Source organism: Geotrypetes seraphini, chromosome 6 (assembly GCF_902459505.1).
Source record: "Geotrypetes seraphini chromosome 6, aGeoSer1.1, whole genome shotgun sequence".
NCBI classification, from domain to species: Eukaryota; Metazoa; Chordata; class Amphibia; order Gymnophiona; family Dermophiidae; genus Geotrypetes; species Geotrypetes seraphini.
Window position 1 is genome coordinate 42073862 of NC_047089.1, and position 25160 is coordinate 42099021.

Genomic DNA, 25160 nt, shown 5'->3' on the forward strand with positions numbered 1-25160 from the left:
CCCCCGCCACGATTGGGCACCCCCCTGACATGATCCGACATCCCGACACAATTGGGCACCCCCCGGCCGCTTCTTACCCTCATCTGGGCACTCTTGAAAATCGGCCTACTCGTCTGCTGGGCCTTGAGCATCTGAGCATGCTCAAGGCCTGCGAGTTCACATTCACGTTCAGAACGTGAACTCGCAGGCCTTGAGCATGCTCAGATGCTCAAGGTCCAGCAGACGAGTAGGCCGATCTTCAAGAGTGCCCAGATGAGGGTAAGAAGTGGCGGGGGGGTGCCCAATTGTGTCGGGGGTGATGTCGGATCGTGGCGGGGGGGGGGGGGTCGGATCGTGGCGGGGGAGGGGGGTGCCGGATCACAGGGGGGGTGCTCGTAAATCGAGCCATGCTCGGTTTCTGAGGCACCGATTTTGCAAATGTTTTGCTCATCTTGTAAAACACTCGCAAACCGGTGCACTCGTAAACCGAGGTACCACTGTACTTCACTATTGAGGATCCCTAAAATCTGTCAGCTTAAGATTTTCTCTGAAGGTGGCCAAAGCTCCCTTTTATCAAGCTTGGAAAGCAGTAGCAAAATCCCTAAGCCACTGATGCCGCTAGCATTTCACACGTTGTCGGTTGTTCAAGGATGCTGTCGCCAACTGCAAAGCTAAGTAGAAGGGAGTTCCGGCCATTTTTGGATGAAATCCTCAGATGGGGATGCTTGGGCAGTATTAGACTTGCTAGGGCCCAGGTCAGAAAATAAACAAGGGCCCTTCTCCCCGATCCCCTCCGATTTCCCCACCTGCCATTATTATACTACCACTACAACTACTATTTATTTCTACAGCGCTACCAGATGCACACAGCACTGTACATTAAATATACAAGAGATGTCCCTGCTTGAAAGAGCTTACAATCTAATTATGACAGACACACAGGACACAGGGTGGGTCAATATATGCTATTCATGAAGAGAATACAAAGGGATGAAGAGGTAGAGAGAGTAGGGACTACACAGAGAATGAGAAATAGATAGTATATTACAAGTTGAAAGCATTAGGACCTAAACGCAGCTTCGAAAAACTGGGCTTTGAGCCCGGATTTGAATAATGCCAGGAGTACGATTCAGGCAGGTTGTTCTAGGCATGGGGTACAGCAAGGCAGAAGGGGCAGAGCTGGAAACTGGAAGCAGAGAAGAAAGGTACCAAAAGAGAGTTACCTAAAGAACGGATTTCCAGGGGCAGGGTAAGGGGAGAGATTTGAGAGGAGAGAACTTGGGAGCCGCAGAGTGAATACACTTGTAGGTGAGTATGAGGAGTTTGAACTGTATGCAGAAGCGGACAAGGAGCCAGTGAAGCAACTTGAGAAGAGGGGTAACATGAGCATAATGACACTGGCAGAATACAAGGCACAAAGCAGAATTCTGAACAGATTGAATGGGGGAGAGATGGGAGACCCACGAGAAGCATATTGCAGTAATCCAGGTGAGAGGTGATAAGAGCATAGATAATGGTCTTGGCAGTTGCTCAGAAAGTAAACCCCAGATTTTAATGACATTGTATAGAAAGAAGCAACAAGTTTGATGCTTTGTTGGATATGCGAAGAGAAGACAGAGGTTGCAAGTTGACAAGACAGGAAGGATGAGAGCGATATTCACCGAAATAGAGAATGTAGGGAGAGCAGGTTTAGGAGGAAGGATAAGGAGTTCAGTCTTGGCCATGTTTAACTTTAGATGGCGGTAAGATATTCATGTAACAATGTCAGACAGGCAGGGACTCATTTTACTGTTACTATTAATACTTCTTTGCCACCACTCATGCATATAAGAAAGGCCATTTATTTAGTTGGCCTAAGTTATATTCAGAGCAGCTTAATATGCTCCAACCATACTGGTCTCCAAGCTGCTTTTAACTCCGCCTCTAAGGGCTCCTTTTACAAAGCCACGTTAGCGGTTTAACCTGCGCTAATTTGACGGCCACACTAGCCTCTACCACCTCCTCTTGAGCAGGCGGTAGTTTTTGTTGGGCTAGCGCAGGGGTTAGCGCGCGCTAAAAAGGTGCGTGCGATAAAGCCGCTAACGGGGCTTCATAAAAGGAGCCCTAAATCTATGCATGAGTTTCATACATAAAATTATTTGTAGAACCAGTGGGAATTTTTTAAAAAGACGACTTATGCAAACAGCATCGGTGCTTATAACTCCAGGTGCATTCTTTGACAGGCTTTGGTGATAAGCCTTAGCTAACCAGCACTGTCCAGCAGGTCCTCTGGATCCTCTCTTCAATAATTCAGCACAGCTGGCTCGTACTCTCCGCCCGAGCTAGAGCGGCAAAGCTCATATTGACACATACACGGGTCAGAGACGTCATCCTCTGGTCTACTGGCGTGTGAGGGCGGCAGCTTCCACGTGCAGCCAATCTATATCCCGAGGTTTCTGGGCCTGCGTGTGTCAGTGCGAGCCTTGCAACGTCAGCCCGGAAAGAAAGCGACTGCGACTGCGCTGAGTTATTGAAGGAACGTAAAGGCGGTACTTGAATGTCTTGGAGGATCTGCTGGAAATAGGAAGTGCGTCAGAAGAGGGCGGGGCACCGGAGACGGAAAGCTTGCGGGATTGGTGGTGGGCGACTTCAGGTTTGAGTTTGATGGTGGGATAGGACTTGAAGGAGAGGTACCGCCGGATTGCAGATACTTAGGGGGGGGGGGGGGGACACATGTTGGACTAGGGAAAGCGAGAGATGGCAGGTCACGGGGAGTAGAGACTGGCGCGCTGGTCTTTGAATGCTGCTCGGTGAGGGCAGCCAAATGCATGTGGCTTGGTATCTCTGTAAGAGGCTATATGCATTTCCACTCTATGTATTTTAGTTGTATAATACCATAAATGGAGGCCAGTGACGACAATGAAGTCATACAGCTTTCTACCGAAGCGCTCTCGGCACTGCAAGAGTTCTACCAAGAAGAGCAAGTTAGAGCATCACAGGTCTTTAATGATCACTCCTTTGGTCCTGTAGAAGAGGACTGGGTAAGAAATGCACGTTCTAGGGTGTGAAGTTAAACTCCTCACCTAGTCCTTGGTAAGGCTCCTCTGAAATAGCTTTTGTTAACCCTGAGCTTCAGTTTTATTTATAGAATGGTGTAAGGATGCCCGAGAGAGATTTTTCTTAGACTTTTGCTGCACTTTCTGTTCTGCTACCTCTGATATTTGTTAATCTGGCAAATAGCAGAGTGCACAACACATTTTTGACTAGAGGGATTAAAGGCTAAACAAAGCAATATCCATCTCCCCCCCCCCCCTCCCCAATTTTCAAGTTGATGGCTGTATTTGGTCACTGAATGAAACAGGAGCAGCAGAATGCCTTCTTGTTTGGGAGTGTCCAAGCTCTGCTCCATTTCAGCCCTGCCTCTGTCTCCAGCCCACTCCTTACTATACAGCCCTATTTTTAATTTCCTCCTTCTCCACCCCTTCTATAGCAGAGAAAAGTGTGGTGTATACTATAGCTATGGGGATCAGTGCTAATAGTTAATATAAGTTATGTTGTGAGAGGAGTATCTTAATTAGAGCTGGCATACTCCAGAACTGCCACCTTACTCAATTCCAGGAGGGAGACATTTTTGGCTAATTCTGGTTTTAAACTTATGTCTCAAAGCAGTGTGGCACTTGTAGACCCTGATTCTACCCATGGAAATCATTGCTGCAGGTCCCATAATGCATCATGAGTTGTCAGAAATCCAGGGCTGGCCTAAAATCTAATTCTTGGAACTGGGTAACTTGGAAGCTCTGGTGCACCCAAGTTATTCAATTCCATGAGGGAGATTTTAGGACAGTTCTGGATTTCTGACAACTTTTTATCATTATGCAATATCAAACAGGTAAAATCAGGGCCTACAAATAGCACATTGAATTAGCATGAAAGTTAAAAACAAAAAAAAACCCAGGCCAAAAAGTCTCCCTCCTAAAGCTGGGTAAGTTGGCCACTCTGGAGCAATGGGATGAGAACCAGGGAAGTTGGGCAAGTCATTTTTACCTTCCATTGTCAAGGGTAGACTGCTCCAAGAGTGAGATAAATTGAAAAACTTCATAAATAGAAGAAGCAGAAGAAAACATAGTAGAATCTCAGTTAACTGGCACTCTCAACCAACTAGCAAAAAAATAATCTCCTGCATTCCTAAGACAACATCCAAAGTGGTGCTCTTGACCCAATAACATCCCCTCCCTTCCTCTAGCCCCAGAGGTATCAGCAGCAACCCACAAATCTCCCTCTCTTCCTCCAGCTCTCAAAGCATGCGGTAGCCATAACTCTCCCTCCATTCCCGGAGCAGCAGGTAGCCGGTCCTGACAACCCCCTCTCTCTGTTCCCAAAGCAGTAGAGTCGGTCCTGACAACTGTCCTCCCTCACTTAATCACTCACCTGACACTGTAGCTGCAGCTGGTGAACAGAGGAAGCACTGGTAAATAGGCAGCTTCTGGCCAGTCCCGGCAATGCCTCTTATTTGCAATATTGGGCCTGGCACTTCCTCTGCTTGCTAGCTGCCACTAAGCATTGGATGAGTGATTTGAGTGAGGTGGGGGTGTCAGGACAGGTTCTGCTGCTTTAGGAACGGAGTTAGGGAGGCTGTCAGGATCGGCTCTGCAGTTTCAGCTAAGGGAGGGAGGAAGTGGGGTGAGAGAAAGTGATCAAGATAATAATATAAAAAGGAACTGCTCTTCTACTGCTAAAGAGAAGATACAGAATCACAAACGCCAACTCAAAATAACAAGTGGCGGAAAAAGACCTCATTAATGCTCCAAAGGAGCTATCACCATGCTGTCAACGCTAGACTAACAAGGTACAGGCTAATACAGCAGGTATATACCAGTCATAGGTCAGAAAAAACTCCACTTAATAAGGCAGTATTCAAATCCTCACATTTGGCAGGTTGCAGAGTAATAAGTCCAGAGAGATCAATAAGACACTGTCGTAGAAAACCAGCGATTACAAAAAAAATGGCCACTTATCTCATGCTGTTCAATTAAATTCAAGACCATGACCATATAAAGCAGGTCCCAGCTGAAAGTTCAGATCCCAGCGGGAGTACTTTGTTTTGCCAGTTGCATCATCAGGGGAAAGTAGAGCAAATGATCTTCCCCACAGGCTATCCTGCAAAAAATGGGAGAGAAAGTGACCAAGAAAGAAGGGAAGAAGATGCTTGATCTACAAGTGAGGGTGGGGGGATGATAGAGTGAGGTGGGAAGGGAAACACAACTACTTTTATGTACATTAACTCTCAAATAACTAGAAACTACAACTATCTGGTATCCCCCAATTTCCTTGGGTGCCAGAAAATTGAGATTCTACTATATTTAGCTTTCTTTGATACTTGTGAAAGGATATAAACAGTGGAGGCAGTATTAGGCCACTTTCAAAGGATAGTTGATAGCTGGGTAAATCCTGTAGTCTGAACATTTGCCTTTATTTATTATATCTGTTTATACCAGTGAACTTCTTCACTGTAGCTGAGATTTTCAAAGGGAACTCTATATGATAGTCTCCAGCAGTGACACTATAGACCCTTGCTCCTCACATGTATGTGCTCTCTTGCTTTTCACACACATGCACATAAATGCACTTTGTCACTTTCTAGATATACTTTCTAGCTGCTTCTGCTACATGTGCTCAGTCAATGCCTCCTTCCATCTGCAGCCAGTTCTTCCTACCATCTTGTAAAGTTCTTGCCTTTTTTTGCCAACTTTTTCTCAGCCTGCAGCAGACGCCTCACTTTTCTCCCAGCCTCTCTTACATTCCTACCCTTTCTCAATAGCCACTTGCCTTTTTTCCTGTCAGACTTACACTTTCACTTTTCCCCAAGCACTTGCAGCTCAACAACTATTTCCTGTGACTAGAGCAGCCTTCAAATTGGCTGGATTTTACTACAGTCTCTTCCCATTGGCTGGATTCTACTACAGTCTCTGCCCTGGAAGGGGGAGGATTGGAGAGCTGTAGGGGCCTATGATCATTCTGCCTGAGATGGAAGCCTCTGTATGACTTTCCGCCATGGCTGGGTTCTTTAAAGTGTGATGCATCCGTTTCTGGGTATTCTGGTGATACCAGATTGGACACACTAACCATGATATGCAGATGTGGTTCACTTGTTAGCAGGGTCCTCTCTACCGTTATTGAGGGGTCTAGGTCTCCTGAGGGCAAGGGCCACTTCTCTTGCAGGATCCTTCTCTCCTGGCTTATAGCTTGGCTCTTTCAGAGATAAGGGTTGAGGCACCAGGGCAGTTTGGCATTGATCATAGCTCCGTTTCCTAAGGCTAACAAGTTCTGTGTCCATGGCTTGTGTCCACCTGTAGCGCATCTTTAAACACTGATGTGGGGAGCTATTTTAGCCTTCTTGAAAGAGGTATTTGAGCAGGGTGAGTTTTAAAAATTCCCTCAAAGTTCAGGTTGTGGCCCTTTGCTGTTTCAGAAGTAAGGGGAGAGTGTGGCGCAGTGGTTAAAGCTACAGCCCCAGCACTCTGGGGTTGTGGGTTCAAACCCACACTGCTCCTTGTGACCCTGGGCAAGTCACTTAATCCCCCCATTGCCCCAGGTACATTAGATAGATTGTGAGCCCGCCGGGACAGACAGGGAAAAATGCTTGAGTACCTGAATAAACTTATGTAAACCGTTCTGAGCTCTCCTTGGAGAACAGTATAGAAAATTGAATAAATAAATAAACTTTGGTTGCACGTGTGGATCCTGTGCATTTTTTATACTGAGTAGAGCATATCTGGCCCACATTCAGAAAGGTTCTAGAAGTTCTACTTAAATGTTCTGTGTTTAATCTTTAGACTAGAAACAGGAACATGTTGCTTCTACCCAAAAGTGGGAGAAGGAAGGCTGGTAAATACATATTAGTTGGTTTGACTTTACTGGTGGGTGAACTAATAGAATGACTAATAGGATGGTAGAGCATCTTGAATGCAATTGGTACAGAATCCAAGGCAGCATGGACGGTCATGTCAAATATTCCTGAATAACTAGGAAATTAGGTCGTAGGAGAGACATGGAAATGGTATGCTTTGATTTTTTGTGAAACACTTAATCGTTCTTTAAAGGTAGCCAGAAGTGGGCCTAAGATAGTAAACAGATAAGTGATTAGAAAGAAATTAGAAGTAAGTGGAGTGACGTAAGAACATAAGAATAGCTTTACTGGGTTAGACCAATGGTCCATCAAGCCCAGTAGCCCGTTCTCACAGTGGCCAATCTAGGCCCTAGTATCTGGCCAAAACTCAAGGAGTAGCAATATTCCATTCTACTGATCCAGGGCAAGCAGTGGCTTCCCCCATGACTTTCTCAGTAACAGCCTATGGACTTTTCCTCCAGGAAATTGTCCAAACCTTTCTTAAAACCAGCTACGCTATCCGCTCTTACCACAACCTCTGGCAATGCATTCCAGAGCTTAACTATTTGAGTGAAAAAATATTTCCTCCTATTGGTTTTAAAAGTATTTCCTTGTAACTTCGAGTGTCCCCTAGTCTTTGTAATTTTTGACGGAGTGAAAAATCAATCCACTTCTACCCGTTCTAGTCCACTCAGGATTTTGTAGACTTCAATCATATCTCCCTTCAGCTGTCTCTTTTCCAAGCTGAAGAGCCCTAACTGTTTTAGTCTTTCCTCATACGAGAGGAGTTTCATCCCCTTTATCATCTTGGTCGCTCTTCTTTGAACCATTTCATTTTTGTTCAGCTGCAATTGGTACTTGGGGTTAATGTGCTCTGACAGCTGTTGCAACAGGAGTGGAAAATGGCAGACTACTGGTCATTATCTATCTGTACTTGTATTTTGTTTCTCTACGACTGTGTTTATTAGGACTGCACAAAAAATTTAATTGTGATTCTGATCACGTGAGAGGTTGTCTCCTCCCTATGATGTAGCATCTCCTTTCTCTCTTCCCCACTATCTAACATTACTCCTCTCTATTATCCAGCGTCACCCTATCTATTTTTTCTCCTTTCACAATCCAGTATTACCTCTCACTCCTCCCTCCATACCACAACCATCTGCATAACCCTGCCACTACCACCAAACCAAAACAATCATCCCTCATTGCTCCCTTTGCTTTCCCTACCATTTGCTCATTCATTACTTGGTCTCCTGCTCCTGAATCGGGCACGCTGCAGTGGCAGCAACAGCAAGCAAAAGGCAGGCGTGGGGATGGTGCCCTGTGTATGCTGCTGCTGGCTGTGCTGGTCCCAGAAACATCAGTTTGATGAGCATTGCAGGCTATTGGGGGGTGGAGGGTAGAGTCAATGCTGGATGGTTGGGGGCAGGGGAAAGAGACAGAGAGATAATGCAATTAATTATATTTAATGCATGCATGTTAAAATTTAACATTGATCACATTAACACATTAAGTGTGGGATTCAGTTTTGGAAAAAATCACTCTATAAAATGTACTCGCAGTTGAACACTCTTTATAGAATAACTCTTAGAGCCCGTTTCCATGCCCAGATTTGGGCACTGGTAGTTATGCAAGCTAAAGCCTGATGTAAACGCTGGAGCCCAACTCTTGGCATTTGGGTGCAGGAATGGTGGTATTCTATAAGTCTGCACACAAAACTTTGGAATGTCCCTACCTCTTTTGAGTTGCTTGCTTTGGGGTTTAGGCACATGGGGTTATAGCATATAGGAAGATGCGCACGCATGCAAAATCTACTTACTGCCTACTAACTGCAGTAATAGTTGACACCAATTAATGGCTTGTTGGCTAATTGCCATGTGCATCTACTATCCGTGCACAAATTTCAGCTCCCAAAGTTGGGCACCATATAGAGAATCCAGAGGTTAGTGTGCAGCTCTAGTGCTTATTGGCCTTACCTAGTATTTTGTTTATAAAGCTGATGTCTTCTGTAACTACTAAATATATTTTTACCCTTTTCATTTCCTCAGCAATTAAGTCAGTTTTGGTATTGCGATGAGACGGCATTATGTCTGGCTAAGGAAGCTGTTGCAGCAGCTGGAAAAAATGGCAGGTGATTATTATTATTTTTTTTTTTTTTAACTTCAAACACAATGCATAAAACAATTGTGCAAAAGACAAATTACACATAACATCTAGATTGTTCTTTCTATGTACCCAACCTCCTAACAATAACTACCAAGTTTTTCCCAACCCACCTCCCCAATAAAACCGTCCTTTATTACTGTACATCCGTATCTTCTCAATCTTGGAACGCTTTCCACTGTCTTAAAAGATCCCTGTCGGTGAGAGCCATTAGTCTGTACATACCATACCAGCAATCCGATGCTCCAGCACCTTCTAACAATCTGGTTTTTAAGCCATTGCTTCCATGTAGATGCCAGGACTATCCATGCTGTAACTAGCCCTAGTTGACAAAACTTGTCTTCCCCATCCTCTGGTCCCCCCCATCTACTGATGCAATCATCGGTATACTCAGGATTTGAGATAATCAAAAGATGTTGTTCCAAAAACCCTGCACCCACACACATTCCCACCTCATATAAGTACCAACTTCCCCGCATCCCTTCCAACATAGCCCTCTACCCCCTCCCTGCATTTTATCCAATTGAATAGGTGTATAATACCACTACAAAAATGCCCTGGACCCATTTTCCACTACAATGGTCGTTATTCCCAAGTTAGCATTATTTTTATTCATTTCCCTTTTAAAACATTAAAAATGCTTTCTAGGCCTGGCGGAATAGCCTCCACGGGTTAATGACTTTAGAACAAAGACATACCCATCTTTCCTTTAAACGAAAATGTGTTTTTCTACAGATCTGGGATGCTTGCATTCAGTCCTTATCCCCTAGGGCTCGGAGCTTAGTTCTGAACTCGTTCTAATTTGGCTTTCTTGATCTGGTTTTTGGGAACTCACCCTTGTTTGTTGGTATGGTATGTGTGGTGGTGTATGGTTGTTGGTGGGAGAGATTGAGAGTTTTGTTTTGGTTGGTGTATTTTTCTTTTGTTTTGGGTAGGGGGGTTGGCAATTGGATACTGTCTGTTAGAGAGTATAAGAACACAAAGTTAAATTGTTTTGGGGGGTGATTGGGTGGAGATCTTTTGGGGAGCATTCTTTCTAATTTGTATATTTTGCTATGTTGGTTATTGACTGATGTTGCTTTCTGCTGTTAATAGAAATGATTTACTCTAAAACATTAAAAATGTTTAAAAGCATAAAAATAGTAAGAAAAGTAAAATCATGCTTATTGGATGGAGACTGGTATCAGAATTTCAGTGGCTTTTTGCATAGACTTTCTCAGTGTATTTTGAGGTTGAAAAGTCCTACAAAATAAGTGTCGTACGTCTGTATTTACGTATACTGAGTTATGTATACATTTGCTTTTAAAAACAGATGGTGTAAGCAATATAAAGCTGCAGTTTTCACAAACTAGAGACCTACTATGTAAAATAATTATCCAGTTTCTTAAGTATATAAAAATAGTTGTTTGCATTAGACTAGGTGTGACAAAGTACTCTTGTGCTAGGATCATGATAGAGATCTGTTCAGAGACTGGCATCATTAAAAAAACCCCAACAACATTAAGTGGAATCAGAGTATGAAAGGCACAGTTATGGTATAGTACAAGTACATAAAGTAGGTGCCAAATGTTTCTTTCTGACATTTTCATATATGAGCAGAAAACAGCATTTCTTTGTATGTCTGTCAGCCAGCATTAAAAAGCACTTCAGTTTTGAGAACAGAAATAGAACTTACTTCCCAGAAAGACCCTGGTCAATTGCATACAGTATATATAAAAGGAAAAAAAAAATACATAATCCCACTTGGGGTTGTTCTGAATTTTTGTATTCAATTTAACCCTGAATAGTGCTCTGAATATATTGTTTGTATTTAGCCAATAAAAATAAAAAGGATTAAAAGCAAAGAACTTGTCTTCGGGCAGATAGTTGAAAGTAACTGTAGACAAGCATTTATCTACTTGTCTTCAGTTACTTTTGACTATCTGCCCAAAGACAAGTTCGTTGCTTTTAGTCTTTTTTTATTTTTATTTTTTGTGTTTCTGCATCTACTGGACCCCTGAGGAAGGTGTGTTTGCCGAAACATGAACCATGTAGGGTCCGGTTGGACTATTATTGTGTAAAGAGAAATAAATCATTTTCAGGACATCTTATCCACAGTCTGTTTTTTTTGCTTCTCGTTGGATCGATTTTACTGTGGATTCCTGAGTCTTTTTTGTTTTTTTGCTGTGCTATTTGTATTTAGCCAAACTGTGATTTAATTTCAAATACAGATAATCTGGAGCTTTACTGTGCTAAATCCTACTATAATAAACAGTTGATCTCTGATTTCATGTTGCTTCTTTTATTATTTATATTAAAGAAGGAAGACGAAAAATGGAACAGCCAGACTGAAGGAAGCTACAAACCGCTAAGTGAAGAGTGATGAGGAAAAAGCAAATGTGCTATACAAATACAGTACTTCTGTTCTGTGTTCAAGAAAGAAAATCCTGGAGAAAAACCATGATTGGCAAGCAAAATTACATGCGAGAATGGAGTGGATACTGGAGTGGAAAGTGTTTATGAACAACTTGAAAAATTGAAGGTGGACAAAGCCATGGAACCGGACGGGATCCATCCCAGGATATTGAGGGAGCTCAGAGAGGTTTTGGCAGCTTCACTTAAAGATTTGTTCAATAAATCCCTAGAGATGGGAGTAGTTCCATGAGATTTGAGAAGAGCGGATGTGGTTCCTCTTCACAAATGAGGTTGTAGAGATGAAGCAGGAAACTACAGGCCGGTAAACCTCCCTTCGGTTATTAAAAAAATAATGGAAACATTGCTGAAGGAGAGGATAGTGAAATTCCTAGAATCTAATGGGTTACAAGATCTGAGATGACATGGCTTTACTAAAGGTAAATCATGCCAAACGAAGCTGATTGAATTCTTTGACTGGGTGGCCAGAGAATTAGATCAAGGAAGTGCGCTAGATATAATTTACTTAGATTTCAGCAAAGCCTTTGACACGCTTCCTCATAAGAGGCTCTTGATCAAACTTGACTGACTGAATTTAGGACCCAAAGTGGAGAATTGGATTAGAAACTGGTTGACAGACGTCAGAGGGTGGTGGTTATTGGAATTTGCTTGGAGGAAGGAAAGGTGAATAGTGAGTGTCTCAAGGATTCGTCCTGGAGCTGATTCTGTTCAATATGTTTGTGAGTGATATTGCCGAGGGGGTAGAAGAAAGGTTTGCCTTTTTGCGGATGATACCAAGATTGGTAACAGAGTGGACACCCTGGAGGGAGTGGAAAACATGAAAAAGGATCTGCAAAAGTTGGAAGAATGATCCGAAGTCTGACAACTAAAATTCAATACAAAGAAGTGCAGAGTGAAGCATTTGGGGAGTAGAAATCCAAGGGAGATGTATGTGCTGGGAGGCGAGAGGCTGATATGCACAGATGGGGAGAGCGACCTTTGTGTGATAGTGTCTGAGGATCTGAAAGCGACAAAGCAATATGACAAGGCAATGGCTGTAGCCGGGAAGAAGCTAGGCTGTATAGAGAGAGGTGTAACGAGCAGAAGAAAGGAGGTGTTGATGCCGTTATACAGGCCATTCGTGAGACCCCACTTGGAGTATTGTGTTCAGTTTTGGAGGCCATATCTGGTCAAGGATATAAAAAGATTTGAAGCGGTTCAGAGAAAAGTGATGACAAGGTTAGGGGGTTTCTGCCAAAAGAAGTATGAGAAGAGACTAGAAGACCTCAACATGTAGAGGAGAGGAGGGACAGGAGTGATATGATACAGACATTTGAAAGATTAATATAGGACCAAATCTTTTCCAGAGAAGGAAAATTGGTAAAACTAGAGGACATAAATTGAGGTTGAGGGGTTGTAGACTTAGGAGTAATGTTAAGAAATTATTTTTCACAGAGAGGGTGGTAGGTGCTTGGAATGACCTTCCGAAGGAGGTGGTGGAGAGGAAAACTGTGTGATGGAATTTAAAAAAAGAGGATCGATAATTTGAATATGAATGGGCTAACTTTCTTGATCTGAATCCTTCAAATGAGATGGTTTTGATAGGCTGGAGTGAGCTTCAATGGCAACTCCAGTAGTTGAAAACTAAGGTCAGTACCAGGTAGACTTCTAAGTTTTATGGCCCAGAAATAACAAAGGAAAAGGACATTTTAATTTATGTTTAAATGTTTTTTATTGATTTTGCAAATAATGAAAACAAACCATGGTCAAATACAATCACAATTATTTCCCCCCCCCCACCAGCCTCTCAAAACAAAAGTATCAATCACACAAAAGAAGAGCACATTAAGTATTCAAAATTCTAATGTGGCCATGAGGTGTAAGATCCTGCCAAAAAGGTTCCCAAATAGAACAAAAAGTATGACCCTGCCGGGAGTCAAATGTCCACAATGCTGCATCGCTCCAAAGAACTTGCACAATCATGAGGGATCTTCAGTGAGCCACAGATGGAGAATCCGCCGTCATCCAAACCGTCAAAATAGCCTTCTTACCCAGGAGGATGTATGGGCCATAAAAGCTGTCATACACTTTGGCTTGGTAGACAAGATGTTGTAATGACCAAAGAAAGCTCTCGGCGCTGGGATCCAGCAACACTTCCAAATAGCAGAGATGAAATGGTCCAAGGCAGTCTAGAATGATAAGATCTTAGGGCAAGACCAAGGATGCAAAAGAATGTAAACATTTAAGACAGCAGTGAGATTGATTAATCGTCATCTGATAAGCTCTTGTAGGTGAAATGTTGAGACGACAGATAAATCTGTGCTGGAGTTCCCAATGTAGAACACTAGTTGTCGGTTGAAGAGCCATCTTCAAAGCTCTTTGATTGTGTTGCACTGATAGGTGACACACTGTAAATCCTCAGACCAGAGTCTCACCAAAACCTCAAAGTTAATCCCTAGGTGACCGTCCTGAAGACCCACAAGGTGAAAGCGAAGTGGGATGTGGTGATGTGCGGAGAGACTAAACATTTCTGAGATCGTCTCTTGGCAGGTTTCTGTAAGATGACAAGAGGGCAACGTTTGGATATAATGTCTCGCTTGGTAATAATAAAAGACATCTGACCCTCGCAAAGTATAAGTAACCTGCAACATCTCAAAAGAGCAGAGAGTTCCTTCTTCTGTAAATAATTGAAAAACATATTGTAACCCTTTAAACTTCCATTGTCGAAAAGCTTTATATTGCAAACCTGGTGGAAAGTCATTGTTATCCTGTATTGACAAATAAGGAAAAATAGTCGAGGAGACGTTGAGGCTGCAGCACACCAAACGCCAGGCCCTGCGAGCCAGAGTAAAAATAGGATAGATAGATACTCCCAAACGTAGATTAGGTATGTCACATGTAGCATATATAGCTAAAGTGATATGGGGATAAAAGAGAAATTTCCAACTGCGTAGCAGAAAAATAGAAGGTGCCTCTGAACCAATCATTAATATGGCGCATTTGGCAGGCTATGGCATACAACCAAATGTTTAACAAACCATAGCCTCCCCTCTCCTTTGGCAAACAAGTTCTGGCATAGGTGAGCCGTGCCCTTTTTCCACACCATAAATACTGTTGAATAACTTTAATCTTGATTCATGTTGGTGTGAAAGTAATAATGGCAATACTTGAAAACGGTAGAGCCATCAAGGAAAAAGAACCATATTGTATAGTGCCACCCTCCCCAATATTGATAAAGGAAAAGATGTCCATATTCTTAAAGTCTCTGAAAGGAGAGAATCAAAGTTGTTTGCATAGAGCATAGAAAGGTCCCTCAGCAAAATAACTCCTAAATATTTAATAGAGTCATGGTCCCACAAAAACGGGAATTCTCCTTCCCACGAGTCTTGTAGTGTAGCAGGAAGGGCTAAGGCTAGTGATTTTTGACGATTAAAGGAGAATCCAGAATAAAAATGAAATTCCTCCAAAGCTTGGAGTAAATAGGTCAGAGAGGACTGTGGGTTTCCCCAAAGTGAATAGCAAGTCATCTGCAAAAGCTAAAACTTTAATGGTAGTACAGTTAAACCTTGGTTTGTGAGCATAATTCGTTCCAGAAGCATGCTTGTAATCCAAAGCACTTATATATCAAAGCAAATTTCCCCATAGGAAATAATGGAATCTCAGATGATTTGTTCCACAACCCAAAAACTAATACAAAATACTATACATACTTGTATTGCAAGACCTCGCTCATTTAGAAAAGTCACTATACTCCCGCAGACTCGGCGAGAGAAGAACCATCGGCTCAGTCGTGATGTGTGTACACTGTATCTACTTGTATTGCAAGACATTGCTTGTATATCAAGTTAAAATTTAATAAAATGTTTTGCTTGTCTTGCAAAACACTTGCAAACCAAGTTACTTGCAATCCAAGGTTTTACTGTATTTTGAAATACGAATACCAGAAATATTGGAGTCTCCCCGAATCATCCGTAAAAATGGTTCAAAATAAAGTAAAAACAATAATGGGGATAAAGGACCCCCTGACGGGTACCTCGACCGATGGGGAACGGTTCCATACAAATATCGTTCACTAATATCGCTACCGGGGAAGAATAGATGTCTTAATGGCCCAAAAATATCAGCCATCCATACCAAGGTATTCCAACAATGCAAAAAGATATGCCCAAAGTCATTAGGTCTATAGAACTATAGGATGTAGTAAGTAAGAAATTTTAAGATAAAATAAATAAATATTGCATCGTGCAGGCAATTGGGCTAATAAATGGTGCAGCTTGAGTTTGTACATACTCTTGTCTCTAGAGCAGTGACTCTCCAACAGTATCACAAATTCCTTTTTGATGGCTGGTGAAACCAGGTAGAGGTCGCCTTACAGATGATGGAAAAAAGAGCTTGGTGATGGATGGGAAAAGGAGAAACAGAAAATTAATTTTGCCTATCAACAATTTTTGAGCTAAAACAGTGTGCAAAATAAGCAGTATCTAAAGTATCAGGGACAGAGTGAGGATGACCTAAAGTTAAATTAGACACAATAGAGAACAGCTTCTCACAGGATTGCTATTGGAAGTCTGAAATGGAATAAGTATTGCTGTACATTTTAACATACAATAGACAGTCCCTGCTCAGAAGAGCTTACAATCTAATTTAGAAAGGACATTTCAAGGTTGGGGAGGTTATAGTGGGTATAGGTATCTTGACAGCAGTGAGGGGGAGTTTGAGTTGAAAACAATTTAAAAAAAGTGCCCCCCTAGCCACCAATGACATGGTAGGCCAGGATGGAGCTGCTGCCCAGGGGTGAATTCACAAAGGGGACTGCTGCCAGGGGTGGGTTCTGAACGGAGGAGGGGGGAGTAGTTTGGGCTGTTGACAGGGCCAGTTTTCATGTTCAGCTTCTGGTTTTAACTGAAAACGAGTGGCTAGTTTTTGGTTTCAATCAGGCTCTAAGGGTGATTAATAGCCAAGGTAATAAAAAGGGATGAAAAGAAGTGAAGATTCACGGTGACAAGCAGAGGGTGAAGATTCAGGGTGACAAGCAGAGGGAAAATATTATTAAGACAAGAGGAAAAGATAAAAAGAGCCAAAGATTTTGTGGGGAAGAAAAGAACAGTGATAGACAACTGTAAACAAGTGTCAAGAGTAAAATGAATAGAAAGATAACCAGTGCTAAAATAGTACAAATTAGAGATACAGTAGCCCACATTGATAACTATGCCCTTAAATGTTTTATCCATTATGTTAAATTTACAACAAAATTTTGACTCATTGCTACATGTAATTCTCATGGCTGTTACTGTTATGCAAAATGTTTGCTACAAAATTATTTTCTGGAGAGCAGCTGAAAAGGCTTTGACTTCTAGAATAGAAAAAATGTATAATAAAAGTTTTTAGATGGCCTGTGGTAGCACATTTCTGTTCATTTCTATAATTATAGCCAAGAAGCAAATTTTTCTGCACATGCTGCATCTTAGGGCTCCTTTTACAAAGGCACGTTAGTGGTTTAACGCGCGTAATAGCGCACGCTAAACTTCCGGCCGCACTAGCTGCTACTACCTCCTCTTGAGCAGGTGGTAGTTTTCCGGCTAGCGCAGGGGTTAGCGCGTGATTAAAAGTCAGGCGCTATAAAGCCGCTAATGCGGCTTCGTAAAAGGAGCCCTTAGTCTTTAGGTTGTATGTGGGCTTCATCTTATCAAGTTGCTTATTAATTTACAATTTTTGTAATTATGCTATGTGGAAAATTCATAAGAGTTTTGTACTTCATTTTTAGAGGTATGTGGCTAACCTAGTGCTCTTTGTTTTTCTCCAGGATTGCATGCATCAGTGCTCCTAGTGTTTACCAGAAGCTGAAAGAGCTAAACACGGAAGATTTGTCCATGTGCATTCTGGAGTACGATAGACGGTTTTCTGTGTATGGAGATGAGTTTGTCTTCTATGATTACAATGACCCTTTAAACTTGCCTGACAGACTTGAACCTCACAGCTTTGATCTAATTCTGGCCGATCCACCCTATCTTTCTGAAGAGTGTCTCAGGAAAACATCCGAGACAATCCAATACCTGAAAAAAGGAAAAGTAATTCTGTGTACAGGTACACTTAGAGCTTTCCTTAATGTTCATAGTACTGAGAATATATTATTTTTGTTGTGTACCAGAATAATTGAATTGTCTTTGCTAGCTGATTTAAAATATTCATGATAGTTATATTCAAATGTACTAAAAGAGTTTTATTCCCCATTTTGTTCTATGATAAAATGTTTAGACATCAAAAATTTTCCTTTTTGTTATATTTAAGATAAGAATTGTGCTGTAGCTTCACTTGACATGATTCCTTTTCTGTCAGTTACATTATGAATCTAGTGCCAGCAGATGCTATCTATCATAATAAAACCCTTAGTGCGCATGCACACTTTAATCTCCTTGCTTTGTGCTACTGTGCCGTGCATGCACAATACAATAATTCACCTGCCGCCGATCACCCATGCCTGCCTCGGCTGATTTCCTGCCTTCTGCCCCGATCTCAGACGCTGGCTGACTTCCTGCCTTCTGCCTACTCTGCCGGGACGCCTCTTCTTACCCCTGAACCAGCAGCAGCAGCAGCCGCCACGGTTTCATCAAGCAGCCACGGGGCCTTTGCTAGGCTGGCCCACTTCGATAATGCGAGGCGGGCCGGCCTAGCAAAAGCCCTGAGGCTGCCCGGGCTATCGGATGCTGGACAGGGGGAACAGGAAAGGGAGAAGGGGTTCTGCTGGACAGGGGGAGGTAAAAGGAAGGGAGAAGGCTACTGCTGGACAGGGGGGAGGTAAAAGGAAGGGAGAAGGGCTACTGCTGGATAGGGGGAGCAGGGAAGGGGGTGCTGCTGGACAGGGGGGAGGTAAAAGGAAGGGAGAAGGGCTACTGCTGGACAGGAAGCAAAGAAAGAAAGGCCTCAGCGTCCCATTGTGTTAAGAGTTTACACGTCTATTCTAGCACCCGTTACTATAACAGGCTTAAACACTAGTTGCAAAATATTTAGATACACTAAAGTTATATGACCCTGGACACAAAATATCCAGCAAAAGATTGTGTATAAAAAAACCCTAGTGGTGATATGGTGCAATTGTATTATAATTAAATGTATGAGATGTTATAATTACACTGTTGCCTACGATATTAATGTCAATGACAAACTTCCCTTACAATCAGTCAGATTTATTTATTTAAAATATTTCTATCCCACAAATCCAACAGTGCTAAGCGGATTCCAGAGTTACATACATAATCAAATAAAATACAAAACATAAAATAACAAACCATCACCAAACAAAACCAAGAAAAAAAATTAGGTAACAACAAATTTAAAACATCGTAAAAACTACATAATAAAAAAGCAGGTCATACAACTTTCAAAAAAGATATTCGAAAAGACCCATCTCAGACAAATTTATATGTTTCAATAGGTTTCCCCTTCAATTTACACAGTCCCATCCCCTTTACCTTCTATATTTATTTTCACTGTAAGTTCTGTATAACACTTCACAGTACTACTGCTCAACACATACAGAAAAGCAATGAGTTTTAACTGGTGTTTTTATGCTGCTTGGTGGTGGTTTTAGTTATCTTCAATCATTTTAAGCAATGCTGTGAAACCTGACTGCTCGCACTTCTCTATTCATTTCCAGTGCATACTAGTATCTCCCTGTACAAATGAGTGCCTTCTTTTCTTTCTTTTAGGTGCAATTATGGAGGAGCTGGTAGCAAAGTTTCTTGATCTAAAGATGTGCAATTTTATTCCAAAACATGCAAGAAATCTAGCAAATGAATTCCGTTGCTATGTGAATTACAACTGTGGACTGGACACAGTGTGTTCATAACATACCATTAAATCCTTTGGCCTATAAAGAGAAAAGTATTTTTATTAATGAGAGACTTGTTTGCGGTGGTGCTTCTGGAGCTAAATATAAAAATTTTAGTCATTTCTCAATAACATGTTTTGTTTTCTGTTTTTATATTCCATTATAATACAAAATCAATAAAGAAAAATTATAGCATGGAAGGAAAAAAGACTATATGAGATTATTCTTAACACAGTTCAATCCAAAGTAGGACCCCCCTCCCCGTACTTCAATAAAAATCAGCAGGAAGGAACCCCCTCCTGCTAAATTTACCCCTCCCCTTGCTCACTTTACCAAAAAAAAAAAAAAATGGCAGGAGCGATGCCCACTCCCTCCTCCCACCGGATGCACCCCAAACCTCCCACATTCCCGAACCACACCTGTACCTCTACATTAAGATAACAGAAGGAGGAACCTAAGCCCCTGATTGGCTCAGGCGCCTAAGGCCCCTCCTGCCAATTTTTTTTTAAGTGTGTAAGGGGAGGCAAGGGGTCAGTTTGGGGCGGTCCTGGCAGGGGGATCAGTGCAGGGGGGGCAGTTTGGCTTGGCACGGGGAGGTTTCATGGCAGCAGGAGGAGGGAGTGGGCAGCTCGCATTTTAAAAAAATGGGGACAGATATTGTTCATGTGAAACACATGCACATCTGTGCCATTAAAAGAAAAAAGTCCCAACAGCTGAGTAGTAGGTGGCTGCTTTGGGAGCTTTCTCTGCTGCTCAGCTGTTTGGGTTCCCCAACTGGCTCTGTTCATGTGTGATATCCAGTTTCTAAGCAAGCAATCGGATGGGATTACGACTGCCATACGCAAAACTCATTTGCATGGGCAACCTTTTGAACATTGATTGCTGTTTAGAAATCAGCTCACAAGACCCGCACAGTCTTGACCATTTTTAATGCATCTAGCCCCTGGTCTTGGTGGCTCAGGGTCACAAATATAAATATCTTGTGAAGCTGGAGGACACAGGGGTTCCTCCTTATAGTAGTTTTAAGTTAGTCCAAGTAAATTAGTTGAAAGAGTGATGTTAAGGATGACCTGGGCTAATGATTAAAACGTTTACAACAAAAAAATAAGAAATAGAAAATAGCAAGCCATAATGAAAATTGTGAAATCGAAATAAAACAGATCCAATAATAGAAAAAGAACAAATGTATGGTGTGCTTAGTCTGCCTAAAAAGGTACACAATGAAAGAAAAGAGGAAGAGACAGCATGTGAATGTTAGTAAAAGGTAAGGATATGAGCGATTTATGCATGACATTATATCCAACTAGATGATGTGTGTGATAAAAATGCCATATATACAAGAAAGACTATGAAGTAGTCTGATATAAATGAAGAAACCAAAGCTATAGTAGATACATAGAAAGTGATACATGTGCACATAACCTGTCAAAGATGACTCATTTATCTAATAATACATGGGAATCTAACAAACGTGTACAGATGAGCATATATATATATACATTCTGTCTTGTAAATCCATATTTCTAAAAACAAATGTCTGATTTATCATAGGAACCAGTAACATAGCGCTGTGAAAAGAAACACTTATTAACCAAATACCACTAGTGCTGAGAGGCAAAGAATGTATATACATTGTGCTATACAGCCTATGCCTGGTAGCTGCGTCCCTGAGGCAGTGCACATTAGAGAGCTGAACGGGGACGACGGGAATCCCGCGGGCATCCCGCGGGTTCCCCCTTTGGGTCACGGGGATCCCGTGGGGACGCCCCCTAGGGTCGCAGGGATCCCGTGGGGACGCCTCCGAGGGTCGCGGGGTTCCTGCGGGGCTGAATGTACTCAGTCGCGCGGCTCTTCTTCTCCCTACCTGCTCTGCCTGCAGCACAGAGACGAACGGAAGTCTTCCCGACGTCAGCGGGGAGAGAGGGCTTAAACAAAGCCCTCCCTCCCTCCGACGTCAGCGCTGATGTCGGGAAGACTTCCGTTCGACTCTGTGCTGCAGGCAGGGCAGGTAAGGAGAAGGAGAGTAGCCTCACGGCTCGAGTGGCTACCAAGGGAGGGGGGCGGTCCGCCCCGGGTGCAGCACAGCCGGCCCGGTTCCCTTACTTTTGTGGCGCTTCCCCGACCGACCGACAACAGCCCCGGTCCGACAAACCTCCCTGCCCTTAACTGCGAATCTAAATTACCTTCTTACAGCAGCTGTAAGAAGGTAATTTAGATTCGCGGTTAAGGGCAGGGAGGTTTGTCGGACCGGGGCTGTTGTCGCTCGGTCGGTTGGGGAAGCGCCACAAAGTAAGGGGACCTGGCTGGCTGTGCTGCACCCGGGGCGGGAGAGAAGGAGGGGGGAGAAGGACGCTGACAGGACATGGGGAAGATGGGGGGGGAGAAGGATGCTAAAAGCACATGGGGAAGACAAAGGGGTGAAGAAGGACGCTGAAAGGCCATGGGGAAGACAGAGAGGGAGAAGGACACTGACAGGACATAGGGAAGATGAGGGGAGAAGGACGTTGAAAAGAAATGGGGAAGAGAGAGTGGGGAGAAGACGCTGGCAGGGAAGAAGACAGAGATGCCAGACTATGGGGGGAGCGGAGGGAAGAAGATGGGTGCCAGACCAATTTGGAAGGGGGGAAAAAGGGAGAGGCACAGTAACAGAGCAAATGGAAGACGCAGAAGGAAGAGAGACAGTGGATGGAAGGAATAGAATGAGAACATGAGGAAAGCAGAAACCAGGCAACAAAGGTAGGAAAAGAATTCTATTTCTTTTTTTTTTCTTCAGGATAAAGTAGTATATTAGTTGTGTTGATAAAAATTTATAAACATTAGAGGCTCTGGTAGAAACCCGTTTACAAAGTATGTATTCTTCCCAATTAATATTTCCAAATTAATAAAGTCTTTTTGCTTATTTGTAAATGGGTTTCTACTAGAGCCTTTAATTCAGTAGCATAATTAAATGAAATAACTATTTCTGAAGTTTATAGGGACGGGCGGGGACGGTGGGGATTCCTCGCGGGGATGGGTGGGATTTCTGTCCCTGCGCAACTCTCTAGTGCACATGCAGGAGGAGCCTGATACATACACTATACCTGAATTTAAAACTCAATTTAGATAGTCTGAGGGTGTTCCTGTCAGAGCCACTAGAGGGAGTAAGAGCACAGGACTGCCTGCATCCCAGAGTTTTCCCCTCTAGTCACATGGGGGAAGTAACTAGAACTAACAGGGAATTTACTTTACCTGGCAGTTTGGGATGTGGCTGCTCCTTGCTGCACAAGAGAGCTGAGCAGTTAGAACAGAGAGAGGCCAGACTGGAAAAACTGAGAGAGCTGGAAGGCCTGAGAGCTCTGAATGGCTTAGAACAGGGGTCTCAAAGTCCTTCCTTGAGGGCCGCAATCCAGTCAGGTTTTCAGGATTTCCGCAATGAATATGGATGAGATCTATGTGCATGCACTGCTTTCAATGCATATTCATTGGGGAAAACCTGACTGGATTGCGGCCCTCAAGGAGGGACTTTGAGACCCCTGGCTTAGAACTACCAGAGGCCATGGAGCTGGGGTTGCCTGAACAGGAATTGACTGAACCTAAGACCCAGATGGAACAGCTTATGGAGGTGGGACCGGATAAGAACATGATAAGCCAAGAAGTAGAACAGGAATATATGCTGCTCTGTTCAAGCATTAATTCTTGCTGGTTTTATTTTGAAAGAACTTATCAAACTGTTTTGCTTGTAGAGATTGAAAAGACAGTTGGTTTTGTGCTGGTAACCCTTGCTAAGGACTGGAAGATATAAAACTTTGGAGAAAATGGTGAAAGTTTTTGTTGTTTTTTTTTCTTTTTGTTAATGTTTGTTTTCCCCCCTGTGTGAAGTGTGGGATGGGTAAGCAGGAGCTCATAGTGGAAGAGAGTGGGGTAGCTCTGTGTTCTTGTGGTGGTAAAGAGAGATTTATAATTAAATAATTCCAATGCACAGAGCACTCTCTGGCCAGCAGACAACCAACTGATGACCAGTGTCCAAACACTGGTACAGGCTTTGCCAGAACCTGCACAAGCCTGACTACAGAGTGAGAAGTAACTGTTTCTTCTCTATTATATGAATGAGCTCTTGCTGAAGCCAAGGAATGTTTAAGGCAACAAAGCTTACCTAATGGAAAGGTGTTTAAACTACTGTGTGGGGTTTTTTCCTTTTTGCCTATGGCTGTGGACAAAAGCAGGGCTGGTCTGTGCATAAACTGATAATGCTGAAGGTCTCTTTTGAGAGCTGGTTTTCTGGTTGTTGTTTTTCTGAAAAACGATTTCATTAGAAGGAGCATTCTGGCACTTTGATTTCTGACAATTTTGTTTTGGTTTCTATTTTGCTGATGAACTGTGAATTGTGGCTTGTGAGCCAGAAGTCTTATTTTCCCTTTTTGCTGAGTATAATCAGTACCAAACTGTAATAAAGGTAGTATGTCTGAAGTTTATGCTCGTGTGCCTCCTGACATTCCTGTGTGGTCCAAATTGGCCCATAGGCAAACACAAATCTTTGTCACGGGTACCCCCAAGAGCCGCTGTCCTTAAGGTACCTGTGACAACATATATACCGTATAACAACATGCTTAGAAAGGTCTGAAAATTTTTTTTTATGATGGATACATGAATGAGTCGAATACCTTCAGCTACAATGAAGATGATGTCTCTTCAGAAAGATGGATACATCATGGAGTATATAATTGTGAAAGCATACTTATTGTCACATATATCAAATGGATGAATTACCAAAGATCCATGTAATATAAAGTACATGTAACTGGGCTACATAAATATGATATGATATAAAACAAAGCTATTACAATGTTAAGAAACAAACCATTTACTGATGACACTAAATCAAAAATAAAATGCACTAGTGGAATAAAAACAAGTAAAAGCATAGGATAACAAATATATATAAAATGATGATTTAAAAAATTTGGAACATGATCTTACTCTTTGAACAAATATTAAGATATTTTGAAGTGTATATCTTAAAACATCTATATGACAGAATATGTATAAAATATTAATAGTTACTAGGGTTGTCCAGGAAACCTAAAGTTGGAGAAATAGTGTTAATTAGTTTTCCTCATAAATTTGATTGTGCTTGATCAGAAAATAATTTTAAACTTTTTATTTGCATTTATAACAATATTGCATTCACACTGGTTCAGTTTTGCATTGGGCTTTATGTACTGACCTATTCTTTTTTAAAATGTTATAGTGCTGTCCCTTTTCTTATATGCATATTATAGATTGCCACATATTGTGCATAATTGCAGCACTAGATAAGTTTTAAACAATTTTCTTTCTTGCTTTCCTTTTTCTCTCTTCATACATTTGTATATTGTTTTTATATATATGAGAGCCAATGTATATTGTTTTTTATGTTTTCAAAATACACTTTTGCTTTTTCATTAATATACTACGGAACCAAAAAAATGTATAGGGCCATGATATTAGTTCACTTTTCTCTTCATCAGTTCACTTTTTGCTTCATCAGTATCACTTGCCACTAGTGCTGTCCGCTTCAGGGAAAAATGTATCGATTTGATTCAATTTGGTTTGCCTGCCCAATTGGGTGGTGTGTTGTTTTTTTTCCAAACATCCTGGCAGGTTTATTTTGTAGCCTCTTCACCCATCCCACCCACCTTTGCCCTCTCCACCCCCACACTGGTGCTGTGGTGTAAACAAAAAATACTTTTCCTCTCTCTGTTAGATCCTAGCTCACTCTCGCTGTTTTAACACCAGCTCTGGCAGCATATACATTTCAAATCTGACATATTGTAATCACAAAATAGAAAATACAATTATTTTTTCTACCTTTTGTTGTCTTGTAACCTAGCTCACTCTCGCTGTTTTAACACCAGCTCTGGCAGCATATACATTTCAAATCTGACATATTGTAATCACAAAATAGAAAATACAATT

At 42.1% G+C, this 25160-nt stretch overlaps 2 protein-coding genes across 4 annotated transcripts in view; one reads left to right on the top strand and one right to left on the bottom strand.

The window, feature by feature from the left end:
- The first annotated feature begins 2431 nt into the window (after nt 1-2431).
- Nucleotides 2432-19423, top strand: EEF1AKMT1 (EEF1A lysine methyltransferase 1). Of its 3 annotated transcripts, none has more exons than XM_033949102.1 (5): nt 2432-2545; nt 2843-2999; nt 8893-8975; nt 17202-17482; nt 19105-19423. In XM_033949102.1, the coding sequence occupies exons 2-5, from the start codon at nt 2859-2861 to the stop codon at nt 19242-19244; spliced, it is 645 nt and encodes a 214-aa protein (XP_033804993.1). In that variant the 5' UTR covers nt 2432-2545; nt 2843-2858; the 3' UTR covers nt 19245-19423. The 3 variants fall into 3 exon arrangements, with proteins under 3 accessions (XP_033804993.1, XP_033804991.1, XP_033804992.1); XM_033949100.1 differs by having other exon boundaries at nt 2494-2611; XM_033949101.1 differs by having other exon boundaries at nt 2494-2597.
- Nucleotides 13243-25160, bottom strand: part of IL17D (interleukin 17D) — a 30179-nt gene continuing 18261 nt past the window's right edge. Inside the window, exon 4 of the mRNA XM_033949105.1 lies at nt 13243-13952. The gene's annotated coding sequence lies outside the window, so the exon portion shown is untranslated. The remainder of the gene's footprint in view (nt 13953-25160) is intronic.

Bases quoted from the DNA above. Each gene is read 5' to 3' on its own strand.
- EEF1AKMT1 (XM_033949102.1), top strand. From the start codon at position 2,859: ATGGAGGCCAGTGACGACAATGAAGTCATACAGCTTTCTACCGAAGCG. The intron at 3,000-8,892 runs GTAAGAAATGCA...TCATTTCCTCAG, and splicing joins GTCCTGTAGAAGAGGACTGG to CAATTAAGTCAGTTTTGGTA. The intron at 17,483-19,104 runs GTACACTTAGAG...TCTTTCTTTTAG, and splicing joins AAAAGTAATTCTGTGTACAG to GTGCAATTATGGAGGAGCTG.